At 42.4% G+C, this 27651-nt stretch overlaps 1 protein-coding gene across 1 annotated transcript in view; it reads left to right on the forward strand.

The window, feature by feature from the left end:
• Window positions 1-13594, forward strand: part of SORCS3 (sortilin related VPS10 domain containing receptor 3) — a 420615-nt gene extending 407021 nt beyond the window's left edge. The window contains exons 26-27 of the mRNA XM_035133724.2: window positions 12361-12521; window positions 13452-13594. Of these exons, the coding sequence (XP_034989615.2) occupies window positions 12361-12521; window positions 13452-13516 (226 nt within the window). The 3' untranslated portion in view covers window positions 13517-13594. The remainder of the gene's footprint in view (window positions 1-12360; window positions 12522-13451) is intronic.
• The last annotated feature ends 14057 nt before the right edge of the window (window positions 13595-27651 follow it).

Raw genomic sequence — 27651 nt, forward strand, 5'->3', positions numbered from 1 at the left:
CAGCTTTTCCCCCTCACCCCATCCTGCTCTTACAACTGCTCAAGAGTGGGTGCAGAACCCCACCTATCCCAGCACACAGAGAGATAGAAAGTGGACAGGCACCCTGAATGAAGCGGAAGGGGAGGGACTTGACATTAAAGAGAGGAATTCCTTCCTGCCAAAGCTGGCAGGAACTAAAACGAGGACCTGCAGAGTTTGAGAGATATTTTTATTTAACAAAATTTGTATGCTGCTTGATTGCAGTAAAATCTCTAAGCGGTTTGTTGGGCAATAGAAACCCCACCTCTTGGAATTGTTTGTGCTTGGGGTTACTGATAAAGGGCCTAGGGATGCTGCTGTAAATGCAATATGCAACCCGTGGTCTGCAGTTGCACACCATGCATTCTGCAAACTGAGGTCTGAGCAAGCTCAAATGACCAGGCTGTTCAAGAACAGCCGAAGCTGCCATTGCTGAATAAAGCTAGTGCTAAGGAAAACTAGTATCACAACTGAAACTAGGTATTTACAAGACTGAGCAATACAGTTGCCTTATGAGCTGCTGGCTTAAAAAACCTATTGAATTTATAAAGTGGGATGCAGAAGTTTAAATAAATAGAAGGACCTCTCCAAATTGAATGAATGGGCAGTAAAGTGCCAAGTGGACTACAATATAAGCAAGTGCAATGTGAAGAATGTCAAGGCAAAATAATAATAATAATTTCACATATACACTTATGAGGTATGAACTGGCAGTGATAAAACATTGGTGTGGTAGTAGAGAGCTTTGTGAAGAGATCAACCCAGTGTGCAACAGCTGTGTAAAAAGGCAAATTCCATTCTAGGGATAATTGGGAGTGGAATTGGAAACTGCCAGTATCATAATGTTGTTAAAGAAATCTGAATGGAGCAGAATCTTTAAAGATTCAAGACAGAAAAAAGAAAGTACTTCTTCATGCAGCAAATAGTTAAACTATGGAACCTGCTCCCCTAGGAGACAGTGATTGCCACCAATGTAGATTGATTTCAAACAGGATTAGACAAATTCCTGGTGGAAAAGGCTATCAATGACAACTAGCCATGATAGTAATGTTCTACCTCCACTATCAGAAGCATCATCCTCTCAATACCAGTTGTTGGAAATCACAGGTGAGCAGAGTGCTCTTAGACCAGGGCCAGCCCACCCATGAGGCAAGGTGAGGCAACTGCCTCAGGCGGCAAGTTGCAGAGGGGCAACAGATCCGGCATCCATGGAACATATTGCCTGCTGCTGGAGCTGCAGCACACTCCCTGAAGGCCAGATCTGTCTTCTCAGCAGCCGCCCCCCCCCAACTCCGCCATGCTGCCTCTACAGTGGCCTCTTGGCAAATAGGAGGCACTGCTGGTCTCCTCCTACCCTTAGAGAGTCAATGTGCCAAAATGTCTTGTGCTCATGTCCAGCTTGCAGGCTTTCCACAGGCATCTGGTGACCCCTGTGACAACAAGATGCTGGACAAGATGGGCCACTATCCAGCAGGCTTGTCTTATGCTCTTAAAATAACATATGCAGTTCAAACAATTAAGACAGGTTCACTTATTACTTAAAAAAAAACCACCCAAACTAGATTCTATGCTATGCGTTATTGTTTTTTAATATACCTGTTTCTGAGCAGAAGAAACCAAGAAACAGCAACAGAAATAACTCTTAGTACCTAGGCAGGAGCATAGAGCAAAGGAGACAAGGAGACAAGAGCTTTAACTTGCCTGAGATACTGTTCTTGGGTCTCACTGGTTTCTTGATGGGATCCTTACTGCATCTTCAATCAACTCACAGCTCGCTCCCCCTCTGCCTAAAAGAATGTAGCTGCTCCTAATAACAAATGGAAGATAAAATATTTAGTGCTGTCCCATTTTTCCGTCGGATCCAGAAGTCTATTAGCAATGTGTACTTTTGTGATTAGGTAGAATTGCTGCTAGAATGCAGAGCTTCAGTTTAGCAAAGGTAGGGAAAACATGTGTTTGCATGAATTTTTAATTTTGCAGATTGCTACAATTGGCACTCTGCTGGCACACACCCCAGCAGTTTATTAGGGGCCTGCGTGAAGCAAGGCGCTCGAGTGGCTCATTAGGCATTCACGTTGCAAACTGTCCTCCAGCCTTGGAAGCCTGGCTGTGTTGCACTACATGTGCACGTGGAGGAAATCCATTAGGAAATAAAAGATACTTTGCAGTGAAGGAAGTGTTGGTATGAGGAGGCTAATCTTGGTTTGTTTTTCTCCTTTACTAAAAGCAAGATGGAGATTTTGGTTTCCAGCAAATAAATAAATAAATATGCGTTTCTAGATTCTATTTTGTTCTTTCTGGTCAACAAGCACAGTACAGAAATGCTTCTATTTCTCTCTTAGGTACATTTTAGGTGCTCCAGTTCAATTCAGTAGATGTCAATGCTTCAGGCATTAACTACACGGACAGTAATAAACACTACATTAGAGATAGTGAAGGAAACTTTTGTTTGGTCCAGAAATAAATAAATAAATAAATATAATTTGTAGTCCACCCATCTGACTGTGTTGCCCCAGCCACTCTGGACGGCTTCCAGCATATAGAAAAACACAATAAAACATTAAACCTTAAAAAGCTTTCCTATACAGGGCTGCCTAAGTATTATATAATTACTCACCTCCTTAACATTTGATGCGAGGTAATTCCACAGGGCGGACCCCACCACTGTGAAGGCCCTCTGCCTGGTTCCCTGTAGCTTCACTTCTCGTAGTGTGGGAACTACCAGAAGGCCCTCGCTGCTGGAGCTCAGTGTCCGAGCTATACGATTTGGGTGGATACGCTCCTTTAGGTATACAGGGCTGAGGCCATTTAGGGCTTTAAAGGTCAGCACCAACAGGACTTTTCAAGGCAAGCAAACAAAAAAATCACCTTGAGGAGTTGTTCTTTGTACAGCCCCAAACTTAGCCACACATTGCAATGTGTAGCAGAAAACTTCGGAATTTGGAAACCGCTAGTATTTTAGTAAAACATTGTAATTTGTTTAAAAGAATAAAAGGAAAATTCCCTGAATACCTAGATTCAGGTTTGCAGCAAATACTCTCTGTTGACAGAGCCTCTACAGCAGGGATCCCCAAACTGCGGCCCTCCAGATGTTTTGGCCTACAACTCCCATGATCCCTGGCTAATAGGACCAGTGGTCGGGGAAGATGGGAATTGTAGTCCAAAACATCTGGAGGGCCAAAGTTTGGGGATGCCTGCTCTACAGAGATTTAAAAATCACAAAACAGGCAGCAAAGCATAGTGTGGTAATATAGGCTGTTAGATCTTTAAAATATCCCCTTCCAAGTTTCTTCCAAAGTTCCCCACTTCCCCTTAGCATAGAAGAAGGCTTCATGTTTGAAAAGGTAAAAATGGCTTACAAACTCTTCAAAGGTCAGATGTGATTTTCCATACAGCAGCCAGAAAACACAGGCAGTTTTAACTTAGGTTACAAAAAATGGTAAATGTTTGTCAATTATTTGTCTAGAAACACAAAAATGGCTTGCTAAAACTACACTGTCTAAGCTTGGAGAATCCAACCCAGACATCATTACTGGTCAGTTCACATGGTGCAAAAGAGGGAGCAAAAGGCTTTGATAGCCCTTCCTCCCAAAGTGAGGAGCTGTGACCTAGCTAAGTCTGGCAGAAGAGCTTACGCTGTGCATTAATTAGAGTTAAGCATATTGGTTATATAAGGCTGATTTATCCGACAGAAATTTTGCCATTGGTGCTGGATCAATATACAGCTGGCATTAAACTTTAAAAGCATTAAAACATAATGTTCCATGTCACTGTACGTCTTTGTCCTCCTAAACTGCTTTGCCTACGTGAGCTGGAGAGGGACTGGCCCCATTTGGATGCAAAGGTGTTGGTTTTATAAACTGATTTATGAAACCAGGAACAAGTATCAGACCTGCATGCTCCACCCTCATCTTCCGCTCTTCTTCTCCCTTTGTGTGCCAGCATCATGTGGAGATTCTGGTTTGTTATAAACCAGAATTTCCCACTATAGCCAAAATGGGAACTCTGCTTTAATGCTGGTCAACTAACCAGGATATTAAGTAATTGTTTATGAAGGTGGCAATAGAGTGTCTTAACCAGGCCACTGTCTGAAAGCTTAGATTGAGACTCAGGGGAAGGCAGTGTACTGCGAAACCTACACTCTCACTGGGTAAAGGTTCAGCCTAAATACTTATGCTCCTTAGTTACACACCCAAAGGAAGTTGGCATATATTTAGGTGTTGAGGCAAAGGGTCAAAATGAATGTGGACACATGGAGGTGAGCAGATTAGGCATTGGAAACAATGCATGGGCTTAGGGGTGAAGGGACACCTGCAATGTCTCAGAACTGGGCTGAAGTCACATGTGTATTGGGGAGAAAGGAGGAATGGCTAATGTTCATGCTTTATCTCAGCAAAAGTTTGCTTTGATGTATCCAGCACTGAAGACAGGGGAAATTGTTCTTGAATTCTCCTTTGATGCTACTTTCTGCTGCTCTGAGGTGCGCAGAGAATGGTACAAAGAGGTTTTATTCCATTCAGATAGATCACCATGCCTGGCATGGGGTCCTTTCATACGTACAGTAGGGGGGAAAAGTTTTCTGGCATGAGGGATCCACATACACTACTCCCTTTAATGAGCCCAGTACATCTCTGGGTATCTTTTCCATCTATTGTTTTGAAAATGTATCCATTCCAGTCTCCCCTGAAAGATGCTTTGATGAAAGCCTGAACCAAACTAGGATCTCAGAGTCTCGCTCTGAAATGGTGTGTGTATGTATATGCTTTTATCTGGCCCACCATTTCTTTTTTTTAATACTGCAGAGAAGGAAGCTTTCCCTGGATCTCTGACTAAGTTTAAAAGGCCCAACAGCCAGAACAGATGCTGAAAATAGAAAATAACCCAGGCAAGCTTTCCAAAGCAATGATGACACATTATATCAGCTATTACTGACCTAATTTAGATGTACAAAATCAGGCAAGCATGCACCAAAGCTAAATGAGCTTAGTTATTCGTTTGCAAGAGAACTGGGAGGATGTTGAAGGGCAGAAAGGATAAATCGTTACCAAAGGTATCAGACAAAGCCAGCCCAGAGAAAATAAGGTTAAGAAAGAATATGTTGTCCATCTCAAACACTCCCAGTTGTTTAAAAGGAAGCCAAAAGGAAAGGATCACTTGTGCACCCTGTCCACTGATAAAAAGAATCACAGCATTACACAAATATTTACTGTCTACAGTGAAAAATATGTCTCACAGTGGGAACAGACAGTCATCTCTGGACGTTGGTCCCATAGGGAGACATTCGGCATCACATATCTTCAAATGTTGATATTTTCTTCTCCGTGATGCTCCTAGATGCAGCAAAGTCAATTAATGGAAAATACTCACTTCACTAAACATTCACATTGTTCTGATGTGGTTCAGTGCACTTTTGCTTCCCTGTCTGCTGCTACTTCTCAGTGCCCCTCCTCCCGTCTTGTGTGTCATTAGCCATCACTACTGTTTAATCTTATTGGCTGAGATAACTCATAAGATTTGTTTCTTGGCAGCTGAGATGTCAGCTGTCAGCTGTGTCAGGGTCATCAGCAAAATCACAATTAATCCAGCCGCTGAATTAATACAAAAATGCTACAGTTAACCCAAGGAAACAGAGCCTGTTATCCTGGCTGTGGGTCTCCTCTCACAAAGGGTCTCAAGAGAGACAGAAACTCATCTATGACAGATCTTAGAGAAGCCACATTTCTTTATTTTGTTCTCTCCTCCCAAAAAGAATTACAGTTGGCTGCTACCATAGGATGAACCCCCTGACACAACCCAGGTTGTTGTTGTTTTCCAGCTGCTTGGGGAATTTCTGATCCCAATAGCTCAGGACCCCTCACTTCACCCCCAGTCTGGGGGGAAATAAACAAAGAGAGAAGCTTTCTATTTATTTCTCCATAAACCTTGTGAAATGCTCTTAAAACAGAATGGGTAGCTTTAGACCCATGTAGTCGAGCACATAGGAATTTCCAGTGGGAATTTCCAGAGATTGCCTTTTAAAATCAATGAAGCCAAGTGTAAAGGTACAAATAATTTGGGAAAGAAGACGAGGAGGAACTTGGCTAGTTACATGTTACCCGCTTGAATAGTATCTTAGGTTTCAGAGCATGTACAGTACTCCTTGCAGAAGAGATACCGGTATTCCGAGAGGGCACTTCTATTGTCACCTGGCCAGATGGTTCCAAGAAACAAAAACTGGGGAAACCCCACATTTTTGTGGGAAGTTGAGACCAGTAAAAGCCACTCCCCACGTTAGACAGTTTGCTCTTTCATCGAGGTAAGAGATATACTCTGATGTCAGGCATCTATCTGATCCAGTCAGAAATTATTTGAGGTGGGAGGGTGTGACAAATTGAAGCACTTTTAAAATGTTTATTTCTGTCCGGCTGGCAAAGAGTTAACCCACCTCCAGCCTGACTGGCATAGAACTCTGATGGGGGCGGGACTGTGCCCGGTTTGAAAGGAGGGAGTGTCGGTTTGGTCAGTGAGGAGGGAGAGGGAGGAAGGTGTGGTGTGATGTTATGTGGTGGCTTGTATGAAGACAGTTAAGAGGCTAGGACAACTTAAAGTTAAATGTTTGACTGAGTTTAGTTTGTACAACTGGAACAAAGCTAATTAATAAATGACACGTTAAAGAATCACTTATGTTTTTAACACAATAAAACTTCATCTCTGTTTTTGCCAACAAGAGGTCCGTCTGTATTTTTCCAGCGAGGTACCAGGACTCACAGCCGTGGTGACTCAAGAGAGGGCCAAACTCACCTCAGGCAGGGAGGTGGTGGTTTGTGTCCTGAAGTTACACGGAGGAGGCTTAGAAGGGTAACCTGAGGTGCCAAGAAGTTGCCAGAGTGCCTAGGGCAAACTTCTACAGTGGGGGAATCCAACTGAGGGAGACCCTTTACTGGAGGCAAAGGGGTTATTCCGTGGGACAGCCTAGAGTTTCTTAAGGTACCAGGTCACGCAAGCTGGAAGGCTCTCCTTACTAAGAAACCCATCAGTAAAAGGGGTTTATTTTTGAGGCGGCAGGAGAAGAGGGTGGGTGTTTTCCCCTCTGGATTCCTGTGTCGCAGTGATAGTAAGGTAGAGTGGGACCCGGGTCGTCACATTTTTGGTGGCAGCGTCGTGATCGAAATTCAAAGCTCACGCGCCTAGTTTGGTTTGAGTCTGTCAGGATTTTCCTGTGAGGAAAATGACTCACGTAAGAAAACCCAGAGAGGCAAAAGGAGATGAAAGAATGGAAGGGGCTGAGGGAAGCCCAGGTTCTGAGGTAGAAGTTATGAAACTACGAATTGAGATGGCCCGAATTGAAAGTGAGAGAGAAAAAGTTAGCATCTGAAAGTGAGAGGGAAAAAGCTAGAATTGAAGCTGAGGAGAGAATGCAGTCAGAGAGGATAAGGGCACAATTAGAACAGGACAGAATGAAGCTTGAAGAGATACGTTTGCGATCAGAATTAACTCGGAGTCCAGTTAATAATGATAGTACCGCAATTAATTTAAAAAGATTCCCCAAATTTGGAAAAGACGATAATGTCGAATCGTTTCTATTTACCTTCGAACGCGTTTGTGTGGAATTTCAAATACCTGAGGAGAACTGGATGCTTTATTTAAGACCTCAAATTTGTGGGATACTAAGTGAAATTTATGCTGACCTGAGGGAAGAAGAGCTGTCAAGTTACCAAGTATTTAAGCAAAGGGTCAGGGTTCGATGTGGACTCACGGCTGAACAAAGCAGAAAGGCTTTTCGTGAGGCAAAAAAGGAACATAAAGAGACTTATGCCCAACTAGCTAGCCGCTTAGATAAATTACTTGACAGATGGATTCAAGGGAGTGGAGTGAAGGCCTTTGATGAGTTAAAACAATTAATTTGTTTAGAACAATTTTTTAAGCAAATCCCTAGCAATTTACGTTGGTTCTTGAGGGATAAAAAACTGAAAACTGTGGCAGAGGTTGCAGGGGTCTTAGATGAACTACAAGGAGATTTCAATGAAATAGCATTCCCAAAACACTCACAGAAGGGTAATCCATGGAGAAACAGAGAAAATAAAGACAGGCATGAAAATTTTCCTGTCAGGGAATCAGTTTCTGACAAGACAGGGTCTAAGAAAATCACTTGTTTTTTCTGTAATCGTGAGGGCCATGTACGTGCCAGGTGCCCCCTGCTGGTTAAGTCGCAAACTACACCTACTGCAGCTAAACAAGTAAAACTGGTAATGCAGTCACAGGAAAATAGCTCGCCTCAGACAGAAGGCTCAGAGAAATCAGACAGTCCAGCTGAGACTACTTCTAAGGTCTTACAGGTCTGGAGGGCTGAGCAGGAGTGCAACCAAGATTACATGGAGCCAATTGAATTAAATGGTCAGTTTTGTTTAGGTTTGAGGGACACAGGAGCAGAAGTCTCACTTGTTAAATCACAATTTGTTCCAAAGGAGCAGTACCTCAAGGGTCAGTCCTATAGTTTAAAAGGCATATGGGGCCCACATTTTGAAGTACCATTAGCTGAAGTTGATATTACCTACAAAGGATTTTGTGGCAAGTGGAGAGTAGGAATCCTAAATGAATTGGAGGTGCCCTTTTTAATAGGGAATGACCTAGCTAGTCAGAAGCACCGTATTCAAGTGATAACTAGGTCACAGTCTCAAGTCACTGAGAGTAATCCTCCTGCAGTTATAGAGTCACCCATAGATCCTAGTGAGGGTGAAGGGCTGATTAGCGTGCCAGTGGTCCAGGAGCACGGTGCCCAATTCTTGAGTGATCAAAAAGAGGATGAAACTATAAAAGAGCTGTGGGGTAAAGCACAAAGTCCTACTGCAGAAGTAACTGTGGAGAACCCCTGCTTATTTACCACCATTGAGGGAAGACTGTATAGAATTTCTAGGAGGAGGAAAACTGCTGCTGTTTGGGAAAGGAAGAAACAGTTAGTGTTGCCAAGAGCTTACCGGTTGCAAGTGCTACAAATGGCACACGACGCACCCTCAGCAGCGCATCTAGGCATTAGAAAGACTAGTGATAGAATCCAAGCAAGATTTTACTGGCCTGGGATGGGCAAAGACATCAAAGAGTATTGCAAGTCCTGTGTGATCTGCCAAAAAGCAGGCAAAAGAGCGGACAAAACGCGAGGCTTGTTACAGTCTATTCCCGTAATTACTGAGCCCTTTTCCAGAGTAGGAGTGGACATCCTCGGGCCTATCTCCAGAGTTACAAAAAGGGGGAATAAGTTTATTTTATGCCTCGTGGATTATGCTACGCGCTATCCAGAAGCAATACCTCTAAAGGACATTGACTCAAAGACTGTAGCAAAAGCCCTCATGTCGGTGTTCCTAAGGCTGGGATTCCCCAAAGAAATTATAACAGATTTAGGGACATCCTTCACGTCCAAGACCATGGAAGAGCTTTTAACTCTTTGTGGGATTAAGCATGTTAAAACTACGGCTTATCATCCACAGTCGAATGGCTTGACGGAGAAATTTAACTCAACCCTGAGCCGGATGCTAAAAACCTATTCCATCAATCATCCTAACGACTGGGATGAGAGGCTGCAACACTTCCTATTTGGTTATCGCGAAGTGCCGCAGGAGAGCACAGGGTTCAGTCCTTTTGAACTCCTATTTGGACGACAGCCACGAGGACCCCTAGACTTGATGAAAGCAGCGTGGTCGGGGGAGGAGCAGATCGACAGCCCTGATGTTGTGACGTGTCTACAGGAGCTACAGAGCAACCTTCAAGAGCTACGGAAGCAAGCTGCTCACAACTTGCAGCAGGCACAGCGTCGACAGAAGCAGTGGTATGATGCACACGCAAGAGACAGATCTTTCCAGCCCGGTGACAGTGTGCTCGTGTTAAGAACAAGACATCGAAAGAAGTTGGAGATGTCGCGGGACGGTCCCTTCAAAGTGGTCGAGAGGATATCAGCGGTGAACTATTTAGTAGAATTAGATGGGGAAGGGAACCGATGTAAAAATTTTCATGTAAACTTACTTAAGCCTTATTTTGACCGAAATAAGTTGGTGCTGCAAGTAAAGGGGAAGGTGACCCAAGGAATTCATTTAACTGGGTGGGGAGAGCTGAGTAAGGGCACAACTCTAGCAGAGGTGTCATTCGATGAAAGTCTGACCCCAGAGCAAAAGGAGCAGTTAAAATTAGTCCTTGCTCAGTTTGCTCAGATCTTCTCAAACATCCCAGGGAGGACCAGCCTAGCAACTCATGTAATAGACACAGGGTAAGCACATAAGTGGGAAGCAAAACATCATAGCGGACGCCTTATCCAGGTATTTTTGAGAGGTATAGGATGGTGCAAATTATTATATGAAACGGTGATAACCCTAGCAGAACATTTGTGCTTAGGCGTTATAATCTGACACATGCCAAACATGGTTTATCTGTGTACAAGTTTATGAGATGTTAATTTTGTTGACCTTGTAATATGAATGTTATAGAATGCATTGAAGTATTTTGGACCCCAAGCCCATTGCTTTGGCATTGCTCTAGTTAATTAAGAGCAAGCCGACGCAATGTCTTTGTGGTGGGGGGAGATATGTGACAAATTGAAGCACTTTTAAAATGTTTATTTCTGTCCGGCTGGCAAAGAGTTAACCCACCTCCAGCCTGACTGGCATAGAACTCTGATGGGGGCGGGACTGTGCCCGGTTTGAAAGGAGGGAGTGTCGGTTTGGTCAGTGAGGAGGGAGAGGGAGGAAGGTGTGGTGTGATGTTATGTGGTGGCTTGTATGAAGACAGTTAAGAGGCTAGGACAACTTAAAGTTAAATGTTTGACTGAGTTTAGTTTGTACAACTGGAACAAAGCTAATTAATAAATGACACGTTAAAGAATCACTTATGTTTTTAACACAATAAAACTTCATCTCTGTTTTTGCCAACAAGAGGTCCGTCTGTATTTTTCCAGCGAGGTACCAGGACTCACAGCCGTGGTGACTCAAGAGAGGGCCAAACTCACCTCAGGCAGGGAGGTGGTGGTTTGTGTCCTGAAGTTACACGGAGGAGGCTTAGAAGGGTAACCTGAGGTGCCAAGAAGTTGCCAGAGTGCCTAGGGCAAACTTCTACAGTGGGGGAATCCAACTGAGGGAGACCCTTTACTGGAGGCAAAGGGGTTATTCCGTGGGACAGCCTAGAGTTTCTTAAGGTACCAGGTCACGCAAGCTGGAAGGCTCTCCTTACTAAGAAACCCATCAGTAAAAGGGGTTTATTTTTGAGGCGGCAGGAGAAGAGGGTGGGTGTTTTCCCCTCTGGATTCCTGTGTCGCAGTGATAGTAAGGTAGAGTGGGACCCGGGTCGTCACAGAGGGCTAGACTGTGGTCAGCAGTCTGCAGAGAGTCAGGAGCTGGAAACAGAGCAGGGACAAAAAGAAATCAGGATGTGGGAATGGAGGACAAGCCACGAGACTGTTGGTCAATAGTTGGACTTTAAAATGGCACGAGGGGGTGTTTTACTGGATGCATCTCATGACATGGGAAAAGAAATCTCTTCTTCTCCTTTTTAGAAAATGGCCTTTCAGATTATGATGCAGAAATACTGGAAATCTAACTATAATATAAGCATTTGTTTGAACTTTTGCTATTTTTACTTGATGCTATTTTTATTAAATGTTATTTTTGTGATTGTAGGTTTTTAAAATTGTTTTTAATGTTGTATTTTAAATTGTTGTAAGCTGCTTTGGGACCTCAGGGTGACAGGCGGGTAATGGTAAAATAAGAATATAAATAAGAATATACCCCACTTCTTTGTTATCTTAATTGTGATAGAACAACATTTTTAGCTTTCAGCCTCCCAGATCTGGCTGCCTGGTGCACATTGTATGTATTGAATCTATGAACCACCTCTGGGTATAGGGCGATATATAAATTCTATTATAGTAATACCGTCTCAAATTTAATCTATTCCAGGAGTCCGTTCGATGAATTTAAACGGTCCTGAAATGGTTCTAAAACCAAGGCACGGCTTCCAATTGGCTGCAGGAGGTTCCTGCACTCAATTGGAAACCTCAGAAGCTGCATTGGACGTTCAGCTTCTGAAAAAATGTTCGCAAACTGGAACACTCACTTTGCGACGTTCAGGAGCCGATTTGTTTGAGAGCCATGCCATTAGACTACCAAGGTACCACTACTGTATTATTAGATAGATTCCTGTTCAATGTGGGCCAGGCATCTGCACTAAAAAAAATATCTAAGTGTAAATTATATTCCTGTCATGCTTTGTTCCTCTGGTTTTTGCCGTATAATATATAATATTCACCGTTAAGGCGGCAACTGTTACTGTAAATCGGGAAGACCATCTCAAAGAAAATCCATTTTATTCCCCCTTTTAATGTAGGAAAATCCCGTGGATTAACTTCTATGCTCAAGTCCAGCATGATAAAGAACAGGAAATGATTGGTTCTGTCAGCCAAAGTGAAAATGCCCCCAAGATCACTCTGAGTGAATTCACGGACCCTGAAGAACTCATGGACAAAGAGCTGGACACACGGGTTATAGGTAAACAGCCTGACTGCTCATTCAATGACATCTCAACAATTCATGCTCATTAAGAGCACTCTCTCGCCCTTGTTCTCTGCCATGAGTAAATGCATGTTGCTGACATTCAACTAAGTTTTGCTCAGAGCTGATTCACGGACATCAATGAGCTGTAGAACTTTAGTTATATGCAGCACCCATTAGCTGTCTCTGCATTAGAAGGAGTCATGAGAAATATGTTAGATCATGGCTGAATATTAGAATGTTAATTCTTTCTGGAGATTTTAGTGGCTCAGCTCTTTGCAGATGCATAGACGTTGGCAGGCTAATTTCTGTAACTGATGCATAGGGCAAATGAGGAAGGATGAGATGGTACATGAAGTCAGAATACCCTAGGGTAGCAGAGTTTGGAGCGGCAAATGGGAACAGACGGGGGGGGGGGGGGATGAACAAAAGAAGAGGAAATGCTTCCATCTTATCTTCTCTACTGCTGTCTGGCGATAGTACAATTCTTGTGTTACATGAGGTGCCTAAAAAAATTAAGCAGCAGTCTAATCAAAAGAGCACTATTAAGTGGTGTTGCATGCTCCTTGAGGTCCACTCCAAGGCCACCAAGCACAGAGTGTTAGTGCTTTGTGGAACTTTCTACTGGAATCAGACAGTCAATGGTGTTAAATTTTAGATGCCTCATAAAGATTTTTTTCCTTCCAACATTTTTTTTCTGGTGTAACTCCATTGTGTGTACCATTGATCACTTTGAATTAACTTGTAAACTTAATTGTTTACTGTGCACATTACTTTGACATTTTTGGGGGGTGTTAATTGGGATTTTGCTGGAAGGAAGAGAAAGCCCCTCAATTATACACCATGGCAAAGAAGGAAAATCTATGCCACAACCAATATCCAAATTTGGTGACCTCCATTAATTATTCTATTCTCTTTTTTTCTTAGGGAGCATCTCAACGATCTCCAACAGTGAAAGCACAAAGGAAATACCCAACTGCACTAGTGTTTAATACCAGGAATACCACTTTGACTACAAAATTTCTGAGTTTTTATTTTTAATTATTATTATTATTATTGTTATTATTATTACAAAGGAAATTCTATGTCATTATGATGACTATTATTATTATTAGGGAGGGAGGGGCGCAGAATGTGGTTTTATTATTTTTTTGTGTTATTTTGTTTTCTGGGGCCACATTCATAAATTCAGTTTTTGGAAAAATGTATAATAGAAGAAGGAAAAAATACAAGACTTAATGGAACCCAGAAATAATAGGATCCTGAACTTAATTTTTTGGGCACATTTTCTATTTCCCCTTTCAGAAAGTAATTGGGCTACTCTGCCAGTGGCAGTCTCAGAAGGTTATTTAATTGTTCATACCAGATTTGATCCTGTAGAATGAATGCAGGGCTCTCCTCTCACTTGACACCCTGTTGGATTCAATAAACTGAGTATATATATTATATATATACATATATATATATATATATATATATATATAATATCCTGTATATCTTTTAAAATGGGGAACAATAAAGCCTTCTGAAGTTGACTGCTTAGATTCTCATGAGGGTGGGCAGGCTGCACAAAATGACGGCTGGCACATCTAACCAAGTTAATGAATGAGGCCCTTGCTGGTGCATGTTGATACTGTTGGTATTAAGGAAACCGATGGCATACTGTAGATAATTACCATGTAAATACCTTTTTATTTCTTGATAAATAATTTAATGTTTAGTAAAAAGATAAATTTAAAATGAATAAACCACACTCACCCACACACCTTCACACCCACATGAGAAGTTCACTGGGGATCTGCGGCGAGCAGCTGTGTCACATGGGAGATCTGGACGCGTATCAGTTGCCTGTCATATTTAACTCTTTCCTCTTTGTGTTCAGTTGACACTGGTAGGGACCTGCATCAAGAAGGCAATATATCTGGGTTGTGAACACTTCAAGATGCAATACCATCAAGATATTGGTTCTTCCTAAGAAGCAGGGGTGTGGGGCTTGCAATGAGTCTAGCAGGGAAGCTTAGAAACACTATGCTGAGTCCATTATATTCCCAGTCTATTTAACAGGTTGTGCAAGAAAATATGCTTCAGTTTGAGAAGATCAAGTAATTCTGGCATCAATGTTGGGTTGCATTCAATGTTGGATAGTATCCAAGATTTATGCTTCTGCTCTACCCACCTTTTCTCCCCCTGCACACCTGCTAAATCTGTTTTGGATTTCCCCTCAACCCACCAGAGCAGATTTGGGGTGGGCACAGGGGATGTGTGGGAGAAGAGAGGGGATAAATGTCTGCTGGACAAGCATAAATCTGTGCACTGCTGAAATCAGTGCAAAGTATTTTTAACCTTTGTTTTTGCTCCTGTTACAGTCCTGTTTGATTTTTAATCCTCTAGCCTCCCCAGAATTTCTCCTGACTAGTCTTAGTTACTAGTGGCATGCATTTAGAATCATAGAATCATAGAATCATAGAGTTGGAAGAGACCACAAGGGCCATCCAGTCCAACCCCCTGCCAAGCAGGAAACACCATCAAAGCATTCTTGACATATGGCTGTCAAGCCTCTGCTTAAAGACCTCCAAAGAAGGAGACTCCACCACACTTCTTGGTAGCAAATTCCACTGCCGAACAGCTCTTACTGTCAGGAAGTTCTTCCTAATGTTTAGGTGGAATCTTCTTTCTTGAAGTTTGAATCCATTGCTCCGTGTCCGCTTCTCTGGAGCAGCAGAAAACAACCTTTCTCCCTCCTCCATATGACATCCTTTCATATATTTGAACATGGCTATCATATCACCCCTTAACCTTCTCTTCTCCAGGCTAAACATACCCAGCTCCCTAAGCCGTTCCTCATAAGGCATCGTTTCCAGGCCTTTGACCATTTTGGTTGCCCTCTTCTGGACACGTTCCAGCTTGTCAGTATCCTTCTTGAACTGTGGTGCCCAGAACTGGACACAGTACTCCAGGTGAGGTCTGACCAGAGCACACAGTCCAGTATCTGATTCGGCAAATGATGGTGGTGGAGATGATAGCTCTCTGTGTTGGTTGTGTCTAGTATTTTTAGTTCTTAGCAGCTATCCAGTGAAATGCATATGAGATCAGAAACACCAGCTTTTGAAAACTACCATGGCGTATTATTATCCTTACAACTGCAAAACATCTGAATAGCCTTGAGAAGTAATGGGGCAATATCACTTGGATTTACAGGTGGTGGACTTTTTCATTGCAGTAAAGTAAATGGCAGTTGTATTCCTGGTGAAGCAGATTTTGATGATATTAATGGTGCTATTAATGATATTAATTATGATTGGTTACTTAGCTAATCTGAAATCATGTCTGTGCTGTAAAAAGTCCATACAATGGATGAACCATTCAGAAGAGGGAAAATGTAAACCAGCCATGAAGATTTTCATCATATCTGTAAAGGAACCATTTCTCCCAACTTCCCTTCAGACTCCTTCCAAAGCAGCTTTACTTAAAAGCCATGTGCCCCTCTGGGGCTCCACAACTATAGAGCACTACACTGAAAGAAAAATAGCTCAGCAATTTGGTTTTAGGTAGAAAACACAACTGAAGGAAGTGTTCAATAGAATAAAGGTGTAATCACTGTGGCTTCCTCAACCTCTTACCCCATAACATTCAAACCATCACCCATGGAAGGGGAAAAAAAATCTTTAAAAGTAAAACCTTATCATAAAACAAAGAAGTTCTTGATAGAATCAGATGCTGAAAATATAAGCAATTAATATGGCCATTGTTCCTGTGTCCTTGGTAGCAATATAACAGCCAGGAGATCAACAGTTGAAGTTTATATTGGCTTGAAGATACACATATTAATTTCTGCCAGATGTTAAAAACTCTGGAAAACTTGCTAAGAAAAAAGGGGTGGCAACATTATTTAATGGTAAGGGTTTTATAAGATTTTGGAGATAAAGACTCAGCATGAAACACACATGGGTGTAATCCTATACATACTTATCTGGGAGGAAGTTCTGTTGAACTCAGTAGGGCTTATTTTAATAGAGATGCTTACAGTTATTGTTTTGCTTTCTTCCTCCATTAGATGAGCTTGAAAACGTCCTAGGCGGGTAATGTATTTCTGCAAATATATCTACTCTCATTGTCATTTCAGGCCCAGAATGTTTCCACACATTCCAGGGACTCTGAAGCCTAAACATATCCTCTTAATTGGACAGCAGATTTATTTCCATGGGGTGCTGAGTCTTAAAATCAGTCGTATCCTGGAGTCATATTCTTAAGCTCATCAATTTAATTAAATGGGACAGCCCTTATTCATTTTAAATGAGCTCCCTATCATTCAATTTGTTCTACATTCTGGAACAGGATCTCACAAACCACCTTTCCAGGATGTGTTGAAAAAATCTGTGATACCTATAGGCAGCTAGTTTATGGTTTATCCAAAACAATAGCCATAATAGGGATTGGAAAGAGTGCTACTATGATGGTGTTTTGAAATGCATGCTCGGCAAGATCTTGCATTATGTGACACCACTGGTGGCAGTGCTTCACTGCTGGCAGGGGCAATGGGGCAGGTGGGGCCCCCCAAGTTTCTACCACCTGAAACAGCGGTCTCACCTGCCTCATGGCTGGGTTCAGCTCTGCCCTGTTATCTATTGTTTATTGGCTTTGACACTTTTGCAATGGAATAACCCATCCTCCTGCTTCCCAATTATATAGTTGCTGAATCCCTTCCCCACTTCCTGCTTCAGTCCCTGAAGTGTGCTAAGTTCTGTGTCCAAACAATTCTCTGTTGCGGCTTACACCAAAACTGATTTACCTATTCTGGAAATATAAAGATAGTGCAATGCTGTGCATTTTAATCAGCCCATTGATTTCAGTGAAGCTTACTCCCAGGTAAATAGGTATAGAGATTCCAGCCAAAGAAAAAGAAGATAGGTTGCTGTAGGGCGGAGAGAGATAAATCAGCCTATGATTTTGGGTGTCAAATGGTTAGCCGTCTGAGGAGACAGAAGGCTATGCTCTCTAGCTGGCATTTACTAAGTCATGATACTTTAATCCCCCTTCCTTGTTTGGACGAGGTGTTGCATGACATCTTGTCTTCCAGTCCTAAAGACCCCCCCCCCATCTGTGTGGCCTGAGTTTGACTCAAGTGCTGCGTCCACTATGTGTTGTGCCAGCCCAAGCAACTCTGCCTAATCCTGCACCAATCAGGATGCCAGGGGAAATATTAACCCAACTCATCAACCTCTCATGGAGTCTTTCACCAAATACAACTTGGCCAGAATGACAGAATGGAAATCCAAATCTCTCTGTTGTTGTTGGAAGCTGCCAAACTGGCACAGTTCCCTACCCTCCTTTCATTTCAAGATTTAAATGAGACAGACAATTGCAATACTTATTTTAAATGAAGTAAGACAAATGCATGAGTCATATATATATACATAAATACATATATATACTGTTATTGGTTTTATTGTTCCATTTGAATATTTCTACTGTAAAAAAAGGCAGTGGTTTTGAAATTGTTGAAAATAAATGTATTTTTGTACATCAGAGCTGCCAGTTTGCATTCTTTTGGTGGCTTCTGGTTGGTGGGGGTGCTTCATCTTGCCTCTGCATATAGGTTCCAGTGCTACATAACATATGCATCACCCAGCAGTGGTAGGACAGTGGAGCAGGAGTCCATGGGCCCCACTCAGTAGAATGAACAGGGGGGAATCCAAATGCAGCACAACTGGCTTGCCACATTTTGAAGTAAGTTAAGGAATACATATCACCACCCCAAAACAGGGTGATGCAACAAGTGGCCCTCAAGGCTTTTTTTTTTTTTTTTGCAAACCTCAGCAACATTTGGTCCCCCCCCCCCCCCCGCTGCCTTCCTAAAGCCTGGAAAGTGAGGTTGCTGGACTTTGGGAAGGAGACATGAGGGCTCTGACAGGGTCCTAAAGGAACAAGCAGGCTTGTTCTAAACTTGTCTCTAAGCCTTACATCTGGATCAAGCCACTGTTCTGTCTGTAACCAGGCTACATGGTGATGACACTGTAGCTAGGATGAAGAAACATAGCTGCCAAGTCTCCCATTTTTCGCGGGAAACCCCCAGATTTTAATCCATTTCCCGCTGTTATCCCAAATAGAAAAATATCCCGGAAATCCCCCTGATTTCCTAACTGCCAGGGAGGCTCTATTTCGGGTGCTGCTCTGCCCATGTCTGGGTACCGGAAATCGGGCAGCGCCGACACCAGAAGTTGCTTCTACACATGTCCAGACATGCATAGAAGCTGCTGATCCTGCATTTTTCAACGGGAGACTTGGCAGCTATGTGAAGAAAGGCCAATGTGAAACCAAAACTAATATTATTACACACCCTGCCTAGAGGCTAATGAGAGTTGTTGGGAGACTCCTACAAAGGTAAAGGTAAAGGACTCCTGACAGTTAAGTCCAGTCGCAGATGACTCTGGGCTTGCAGCGCTCATCTCGCTCTATAGGCCGAGGAGCTGGTGTTTGTCCACAGACAGTTTTTCCGGGTCATGTGCCCAGCATGACGAAGCCACTTCTGGCGAAACCAGAGCAGCTCATTCATAGGTGGGATTCACTCCACTCATGGATTTCTGGATCAAGCTCAATGGGTATTTCCATGTTTCTTAATATTTTGGACTCAAACAATGCAATTGCTGTGAATGACTTTCTGCAACAAATTACTTTGGCCCAAACTAAGGGTGATAATATTTAATATATAATATTAAATACATGTAATATGTAATATTTGAAATGTAGTAGAAGGGGTTTGCTACCTTGAAAGCAGGTGTGCACTTGTGCAGCAAATTTGGGTGCAAACCCCTTTCCCCAAACTTAAACTGATACCTGCACTGTTCATCTTGCAATTCTTAACAGAACCTGCCTGTCACACACACTTTAAACTCAATCTAAGGGATATCAGGTTATGTTTCAAAGACTGTAAGTTATAAAACAATCAAGAGAAACAGTAAAACAATTACTATCAGCTGGTTCTGAAACTCAAGACATGAAACAGGAATTATATACATGCTATCACCTCTCTCATTCTGTTTTTCTTGGCATTCTCCCCAATGCAGTAGTACAGTTATTAAGCACTATCAAAGCACCATTGCCCCACTGACATATTATTGTAATACATCAACTGAATGCTACTCTTTCCTCATGTGTCTTGGTACTACATCACCGGACTGATGGCTGACAGAAACACAAAGTACAGGTGCAGCTCTGTTTAGTGTACCTCCCTGCAGCACTGCTTTTCCATAAATAGGGGGGGGGGTCATTTTAGGAGGAAGGCAGAGAGGTGGCAACAATAAAAACCCATAACCCTATATGTGGCATTGTGGCAATAGAGACCCTAACACTCAATTTGTACCAGAGCAGAGACCCAACCTTAGTTCAAGAAACAGTGCTCTTCAACTTCACTTGCACATGACCCATCAGTCTTCTAATTCATGTGCACATACGACGATGTGTTTGTGTGCATGTGCGTTCATTGTGCACACACATGCATGCGCACGTGCACACATACTTCAGCTACATAATTGGTGAGAATGATGTAGGGAGTGTCTACATTATTCACCATATAGGATACAGCAGTGCCTAGTGTAATGCAAACAACTGCAACATCCTCTAAGTTCATAGGCTTTGGTTCATAGGCTTTGACAATCCTGCAGGGAGTACCGGTAATCATTGACACAGGTTAGAAAATGAGATACGCCAATAATTTGGAGTTTCAAATTCTGGTTGAAATGATCATGTATAGTGAAGTGATCCCCACCTCCAATTATTTTTTTATTTTTATTTTGACTAACAAGCAAAGAGAGATGGAATCCCTCCTTTTAGCTGTGAACTCCGTGGGGCTGTGGTGGAAGCAGGAGTACCTTACTCAGCATCATGAAAGCAGGCAGTTGCAAACTGGATATATGCTGTCTCTGGCATCTCCAGCATGACCCTTTGCCATGTTATCAAGGAGCTCAGCCATACTGCCATTTTAGATATGCCCCAGCATCTTGACTCCAGGACTGCTTTGATTGATTTTCTCCACTGAACTCCAGGACTTGGATTCTATGTGGGCATCTGAGATGCAAGGGAGATTGAGATGAAAGGGAGCAGAAGCTGGGAGGCCATTTTTGCTGATATCACCTGCAGTCAATGTTTTTCATGCTGCCTTGGAAGGTCCTCCAACCTTCTGGGACAGATTTGGGTAGGAGTGCAGGGAGAAAGGTTAATTAGGGGATGCCGTGTCCACTGCTTCCACCACTGGAGCATCCCACAACTGGAACTCTGGCTCAGGGAATGTTTCTGCCACTAGTTATGATCCCAGCCAATATATTTTTCTCAGTAAAAATTCAGAGAGCAAGCTGGTTTCTGTTTGAAAGCTGAGGTATGAAAACTCTTTCTGAAGTATCCCTCTGTGTATTGTAGTCTACACTTCAGTTTGACAGGCCATCATAAGCTTTGATGGGACAAACTTGGGGGCGTCGGAGAGAATGTAGCCAGGCAACAAATAACTTGCTTCTGAGTATCAGCTTTCTCTTAAGAACTAACCTCAGTGGGTTAAGTAACGCTTCTACTAAGATGGCCTAAAAGGATACCACACTACTTTCCTTTGCAGTTAGAGCACACATAATGTTAACCTCGTGGCTTTTGAAGTCAAGACACTTGTTACTAGCTCCAGGACAAATGAGGAGTTGCTATTGATACAGAAATCAAATGTTTGCCAGAAACAGCAAGTGTTCCTCTTTTTGTATCCAGTACCAGTATGAACAAAAATGTAAGGGATGTTCAATATGAATAAAGGCAACAGAGCTGTCTAAGTATTCCAGCTGCTGGGGACTGCAAAGCAAAGAAGTCACAGGAAGCTTTAGCTACCTCATTGGAAAGCAAAAGTGAAACCAAACACAGCCATCCCAGGATCCAGAGTTTCTGGAAATCTATGAAAAGCTATAATACTTTAATGGACGGCCCAATTAGCATTAAAGTTTAATAGTAAACATGAGGCTGTGTGTGGCATTTTTTGGCCAGCTGACTAGAATAAATTAAGGATTCGCTGGCCCTATTTTAACTTTATTTAATACTCAGCTTGGGCAACTCTGCTTTGGGGGTGATTTCATTTTTATTTCTGAGCCACCTTTCTATCACAATGATATGTGAGGCAATTTACAGTATGCTCAAACTCAGGATGAAAGGGAGAAATGTGCTAAGAGGAAGGCATGCTTGGCAAACCCTCACCATGATCAACTCCCACCCAGAAACCTATGTCCCCATTGTGGAAGGATGTGTGGATCCAGAATTGGCCTCCACAGTCTCTTACGAACCCACTGTTAAAACTGTGTTTATTGAAGACAATCTTACTCGGTTACAAGTGATCACCAAAGAAGAATAAAGAACAGTACAATAAAAGAAAAATCTACAAAGGGAGAGGAGACAGGACATCCTGTGATTAATTTCTATATTGCTCTTTGCACAAGCTGCAGGACAGTTTGCAATGAAGTCAAATAAGACAAAACGAGAATTTATAATCCATGAAATATCATGATCCTTAAAATGCAGAACACAGCAACTCATAACTGTTGTTCACTAAATAGGAATTTACTAATAGCAACAGCAATAGCAGCAACCAATCTACCTTGTTTGTTCAGGTATTATCAACAGGTAAAAGTCTTCAGTTGCACCAAAATCTGGTAAGAATAAAATGGTAACATCATCTTTCCTACAACTAAAAAAGATCATCTATGGATGTGAGTTCCACCAGTGTACTGCTCCTGATGGAGCCCTGCCTAACGGATCTTAAGGTTTAACTTCCCTCAGAAGTGTCTTGAAAAGCCAATTCTGGCAGACTGTGAGGTAGGTTGGGAGTCATATGAGCCTAAGCCATTTCGGAACTTAGAGGCCAAAGTCAACACTTCTGGATGTTTAATGGCAAGCATCACAGTGATGTCACATGGTCCTCCAAGCAGCAGTGGCATTCTTCATTAGCTGCAGGTTCAAAACATTTTTTAAAAGAAAGATCAATGTAGAACATGTTGGGGAGTCACCTGATTTCCTCATATGTTGAAAGAATGGGTCACAGGAAAGCCATGTGACTCCCACCAGCCATGACTTCAGGGTGCATCACCAGGGGCTCTGTGGATGAATGTGTGTCAAGCTTCATACACTTGCCAAACATGTATCCAGGGGTGAGGGGCACAGCTAGCTGTGCAGCCCTGCAACTTCTGTCACAATCCACCTATAACTCACACCTACAACCCAACATTAACTCATTTTGAACAAATTCCATTGGGATCTGTGCAACCGTACAAATATTCTCCCTTTTGAGGTGGTGGAGGAAGGTAAGACATCCCCTTGAAGGATTATACCTGGCATTATTGAGGAGATTATTATTTCACAAACTGGTTAGTTGAAGTGCTAGGCAGGAATCCAGAAACTCTGGTTAATTTCCCCACCAATAAAATACTTGGGTTGCGGACAGTGATTGTTATTAAATACAATTTAAAAACTCACTTATGATGATAAACTGTTATTATTTCATTGCTTAATGAATCTATTGCTCAGCTTGAGAGCAAGGTGCTTACTTGGCTAAAAAACTAAATAAAAACCCTCTAACCAATTGATTGCCCTGGAATGAAGCATTGCAATTTGAAATGTGTCCTCATCTGTTTTGATCATTGCCTGTTTTGAAATTTAGCAACATGGTCGTCTCATGTTTATGCTAGTAGGTTTTGTCTCCTAAATTGAAACACACAAATGGAAACAAACACAACCCCCCCCCTTGAGATTAAAGTGATCCCCATTCTGTCTTTAATAAATTTTAAGGCTCATATGATTTCTTAGCCAGGGTTCTGTGTCCCCCACCCCCACATATCCTGTTTTCTGTAGAAGTTATTATACAGGGCAGACTAAATAAGCTTATTCTTCCTCACCTGCTTATTTTTCAGCTCAAAATAGTTCTGTACAACTTGCTTTTTCATGTAGAGAGGAATCCTGTACTGCCCCTCCATCCTACTCCAGTGGATGAAAAAGACCAGGAATATACAGATTTCCTAGAGATAGGTATCGAGCAGGCTTTCTCTGTCAATTTTTGTGTGTTTTTTTTACTCCTCATTTTTCAAATATGAAGTTGTGTTCTCCACATTTCCACATCAGTTTGCATGTTTTTAAAGACCTCATGGAAATTCACCAGCATTATTGTGTCAATTTGTCCTAATATCCAAATGTCTGTGTGCAAATTTGCCAAAAATACATATTTTTTGCAAAGCAATTTTCCTTAATAAAATTCATTTTTGTATGCTATTTTTCACTAATGCAGGCATTCTAATGCACATTTTACTACAATATGCACATTATTGTACATGTTACTTGGCTGGATAATTGCTGCATTGGAAAGTTCAGAAAAGTGAAAATTTTGAAGGAGGGTTGTATTTCCGTTCTTGAATTGTTTCCAAAACAGTGAAGTAGGGACATTCACCTCTAAATGTGAACTGAACTGAATTTCTCCCCCATTCCTGTGTCTGCTCCATGTGCAGGGAGAGAACATAGAATTTAGTACCACAGTGCTTGAAATGAAGCAGGAGACTAGGGCTACACACACACACCATTATGACATACCCTCCAACATTTCTCAGATGAAAATAGGAACATTCTTGCAATTAGAGACTGTGGAATAGAGGTTTTGATACTTTAGGGCAGAGGGGTAGAAGCTCTGGCCTGTGGGCCAACCTTGGCTTACGAGGGGGCTGCACTTTAGCCTGTGAGGCCATTTTCCCCAAACCACATCACCCGTCCATCAACTGACATCCCTGGTGGTGCCAGCCAATGAGCAGGTTGACAGGGTTGAACCCCACATCTTCTGCATCATCCTGCTCCGAGCAGGATCTAGTTCCAACCTTAAACCTGGTTCTTATGGGCAGCAATGCTGGGCATATTGCCATCTCTGGCAATAAAGTAGTCATCTTCTCTCCTCTCTCCCCTTCCCTCTCTTCTCTCCCTTCCCTGCCATGAGGAGCCATGGTGGCTTAAGGGTTTTCATGAAGGTCCTGGCAGTCTCGTGGCAACTGAAGACTATGTTATGATCCCACTTTCAACAGTTATGGCTCCCCCCAAAGAATTCTGGGAGCTGTAGTTGCCTAGAGGATTAACAGTCAATCCCTCTTCACAGGGAACACTGCAAATTGTAGCTCTGGGTGGGAAATAGGGGCCTCCTAATTCTTTGGGGGAAGCTATGACTGTTGAAAGTGGTAACACAGTGCTTTGAATGTATGTGGATTAACTTTTTTTCAAGTGGACCTACGATCCATTCCACTTCTTTTCAGACATAATTGAGTCCACGGCAGCCTAACCACGACCCCTTTCCCTTCCCATTTTCAGTACTGATATAACATCTAATTTGACCCTTGGTCTCATTTCTGGAGCTGCTAGTCTCCCCCTTGGTGTGCCTGAACCTTTTAACACAAACAGGTGGGGAGAAATTAATCAATCTCTGTCAATTTGCGCAGCTTCACTCCACATGGTTCCAGTTTTCAGCCTGTCAAATTCATCTCCTTGGCAAACATGGGGAAAGTAACTGCTTTTGTGCTATATGGTTCATTGTGTTGTGCTCCATGAACTGACTAGTTTTCGTTATGCTTTGTGGTTCCTAATTAGAGATATTTGTGGGGCTTAGGAAGGCTAGACAAAGTGAAGGTGAGATAAAGTGCTGTCCCTTTAAGTGCTAAATGACCCCTCAACCATTTCAGAAGGCTGTCTAAATGTAAAAAGAAGAGTAAATGCAGAACTAGTCTTGCCAATTCATCTGGCTTGATAAATGCTGTCATTCAACCCTCATTTCTGTCAACATTTTTACATGAAAAATATTTATCTTTAGCCTCTTCTTAAAAAACAAAACAAAAATCAAGTAAACCGCATTCTTTCACAAGCAAAGGGGGAAGCCTCACTTCTTGAAATAATTTCGTTTCCAAATAAAGCTCAAAATGTGGTAGGTGTCATATTTCCCATGTGGGAAAGGAGTTACCATACTTTTCCGTCTATAAGACACCCCCATGAATAAGATGCCCCCTATTTTGGGGGACTCAAATTTAAGAAAATGGGGGGAGATGGCACAGGGGGGGTTACCCAGGGTTGCTGAGCTTTTTTAGGGGGGGGGTTCCTAAAATCACTCGCCCGCAGGTGTCGCAAAATCAGCCTCCTGTCTGTCCCATCACCGGCAGAAGCTGCCAATCGCCCGGACCCAACTGCTGGAGCGTCAGCCAATCAACACCACCCATTGATGCAGCAACCAATAGCATGCACAATGGCTGCTGACAGCCGTAGCAACAACCAATCGAACATCCACCCTATGCACTACCCATGTATAAGATGACTCCCACTTTTTAGCATGATTTTTAGAGAAAAAACATAGTCTTACACATGGGAAAGTATGATAATTCGGCAAATATAATGGCAATCAGAACACAGGAACGTAATATGAGCCTGCTGGATCAGGCTAGTGGCCCATCTAGTCCAGCATCCCATTCTCACAGTGGTCAACCAGGTGCCTGTGGGAAGCCTGCAAGCTGGATGTGAGCACAACAGCTATGCCTGCCTATGTTGCCCAACAAATGGAATTCAAAGGCCCTAAAGCCTCTGACAGTTGAGGTAGAACATAGCCAGTCTAGGTAGCATGTTCTCTGATTGGCTGTGTGGTTCTGGGGGAGCTTTTTTCTCTATATGTTTGTTGAATGTCTCACCGCTATGTACAAGGTCTGAACCAAAAAAAAGACAAAACCTGTCTTTTCCTTTCTCTTTAAATTATGCACCGTTTTAGTTCAGTTTGATAATTAAAGCGTTATTGGGATTCTTTGATATCAACTCTGTCCATGTTATTTAAGTGACTTCATGGCTGGGGCAGGAAGGACTACACTTTTCCACCCCATCCACTGCAATCTCAATTAACGTAGACTACTCAGCACCTGTTATCAAAAAAGGAAAATCCAGAGATGTAGTTGTTCTCTATGAAAGTGATACACCATTTAACTTTGTACCTTTCCCATAGATCTCCCCAAACCTGGGACTGTCACTAGTTATCAGTGTGTGAATGTTTTGTAATATGGATATGAAATGGATCTTGGCATATGCATCCCAAAGAAACATTATTTCACACACAAATTCAGGAATGGCTTCATTTCCTCCTCCTCATCATCATCATCAGTGTGTGTGTAACCACTAACATGTTTTTGATGTAATACAGTTTTAAGCATTTTAAAAACTATTATGAGGAAAAGGTATTGTGGGTGCATACTTACGTGCTGGGTTTATTCTTTTAGGAAGCAAATCTCTCCTTTTTTTAGAGTGTTCATTCTCCATATTTCCTTTTTAAAGCATTGGGGGGGGGGGGGAATCTGTAGAAGAGGACAAGAATTAAAATGAAAAAGGATCTAGAATCATTTTGACTGAGAGGAAAGAAATATTTGTACATTATTCATCGTATTCTGGGTTATTCATCAAAAGTTCCATTCTTCAGCTAAAGCATTTTCCTTATCTTAAAGCCACTGACATGAATACATATCACCCAGGTTGAAAAGATTGAATTACATTTCTCTAGCTGTGGCTAAAATTCATGGCAGCTCAAAGCCCGGGTTGGTCCCTAGGTGTGCCAAGCTAACAAATTTTATGACCTCCCCCCACACTTTCCCAGAGAACAACGCTAACAGGGTTTGTCTCTTCATTGTGCTACGGAGATGATTGAAAATGTGCTGCTATATAGCTTGATAAAAGACCTTTGCTATATAAAAAAGAGAGTAACTTTGTCATTTTAGAGTATTACCCGTGGGATTTCAGAGCACTAGGCAGTCAGCAGTCTTTTTCTCCTGGCCCCAAACAAGAAGGCGTTTCCATAGCTGAGTCCCTTGCATAAGTGAAAGAGAGTCCATTCTGATATATACCTGTGCTTCTTGTAACAAACTGAAGTCCTTCTCTCTCCCCCCCCCCTCTGTGCACGTGTGTCTTTCTCTCTCTTGGCATGCTACCCCCTACCCCACCCTCTTCAGTGCATCACCATTTGTTGCTCCTACAGCCCACCACATCTGGCTGTTGGGCTGGAAAGAGAACCAGCATTCCCTCCATGGGCCACTCTTGACAGGTGAGTAGGGCCACCTAAGGGCCA

The sequence above is a fragment of the Zootoca vivipara genome, chromosome 5 (genome assembly GCF_963506605.1).
Source record: "Zootoca vivipara chromosome 5, rZooViv1.1, whole genome shotgun sequence".
Classification (NCBI taxonomy): domain Eukaryota; kingdom Metazoa; phylum Chordata; class Lepidosauria; order Squamata; family Lacertidae; genus Zootoca; species Zootoca vivipara.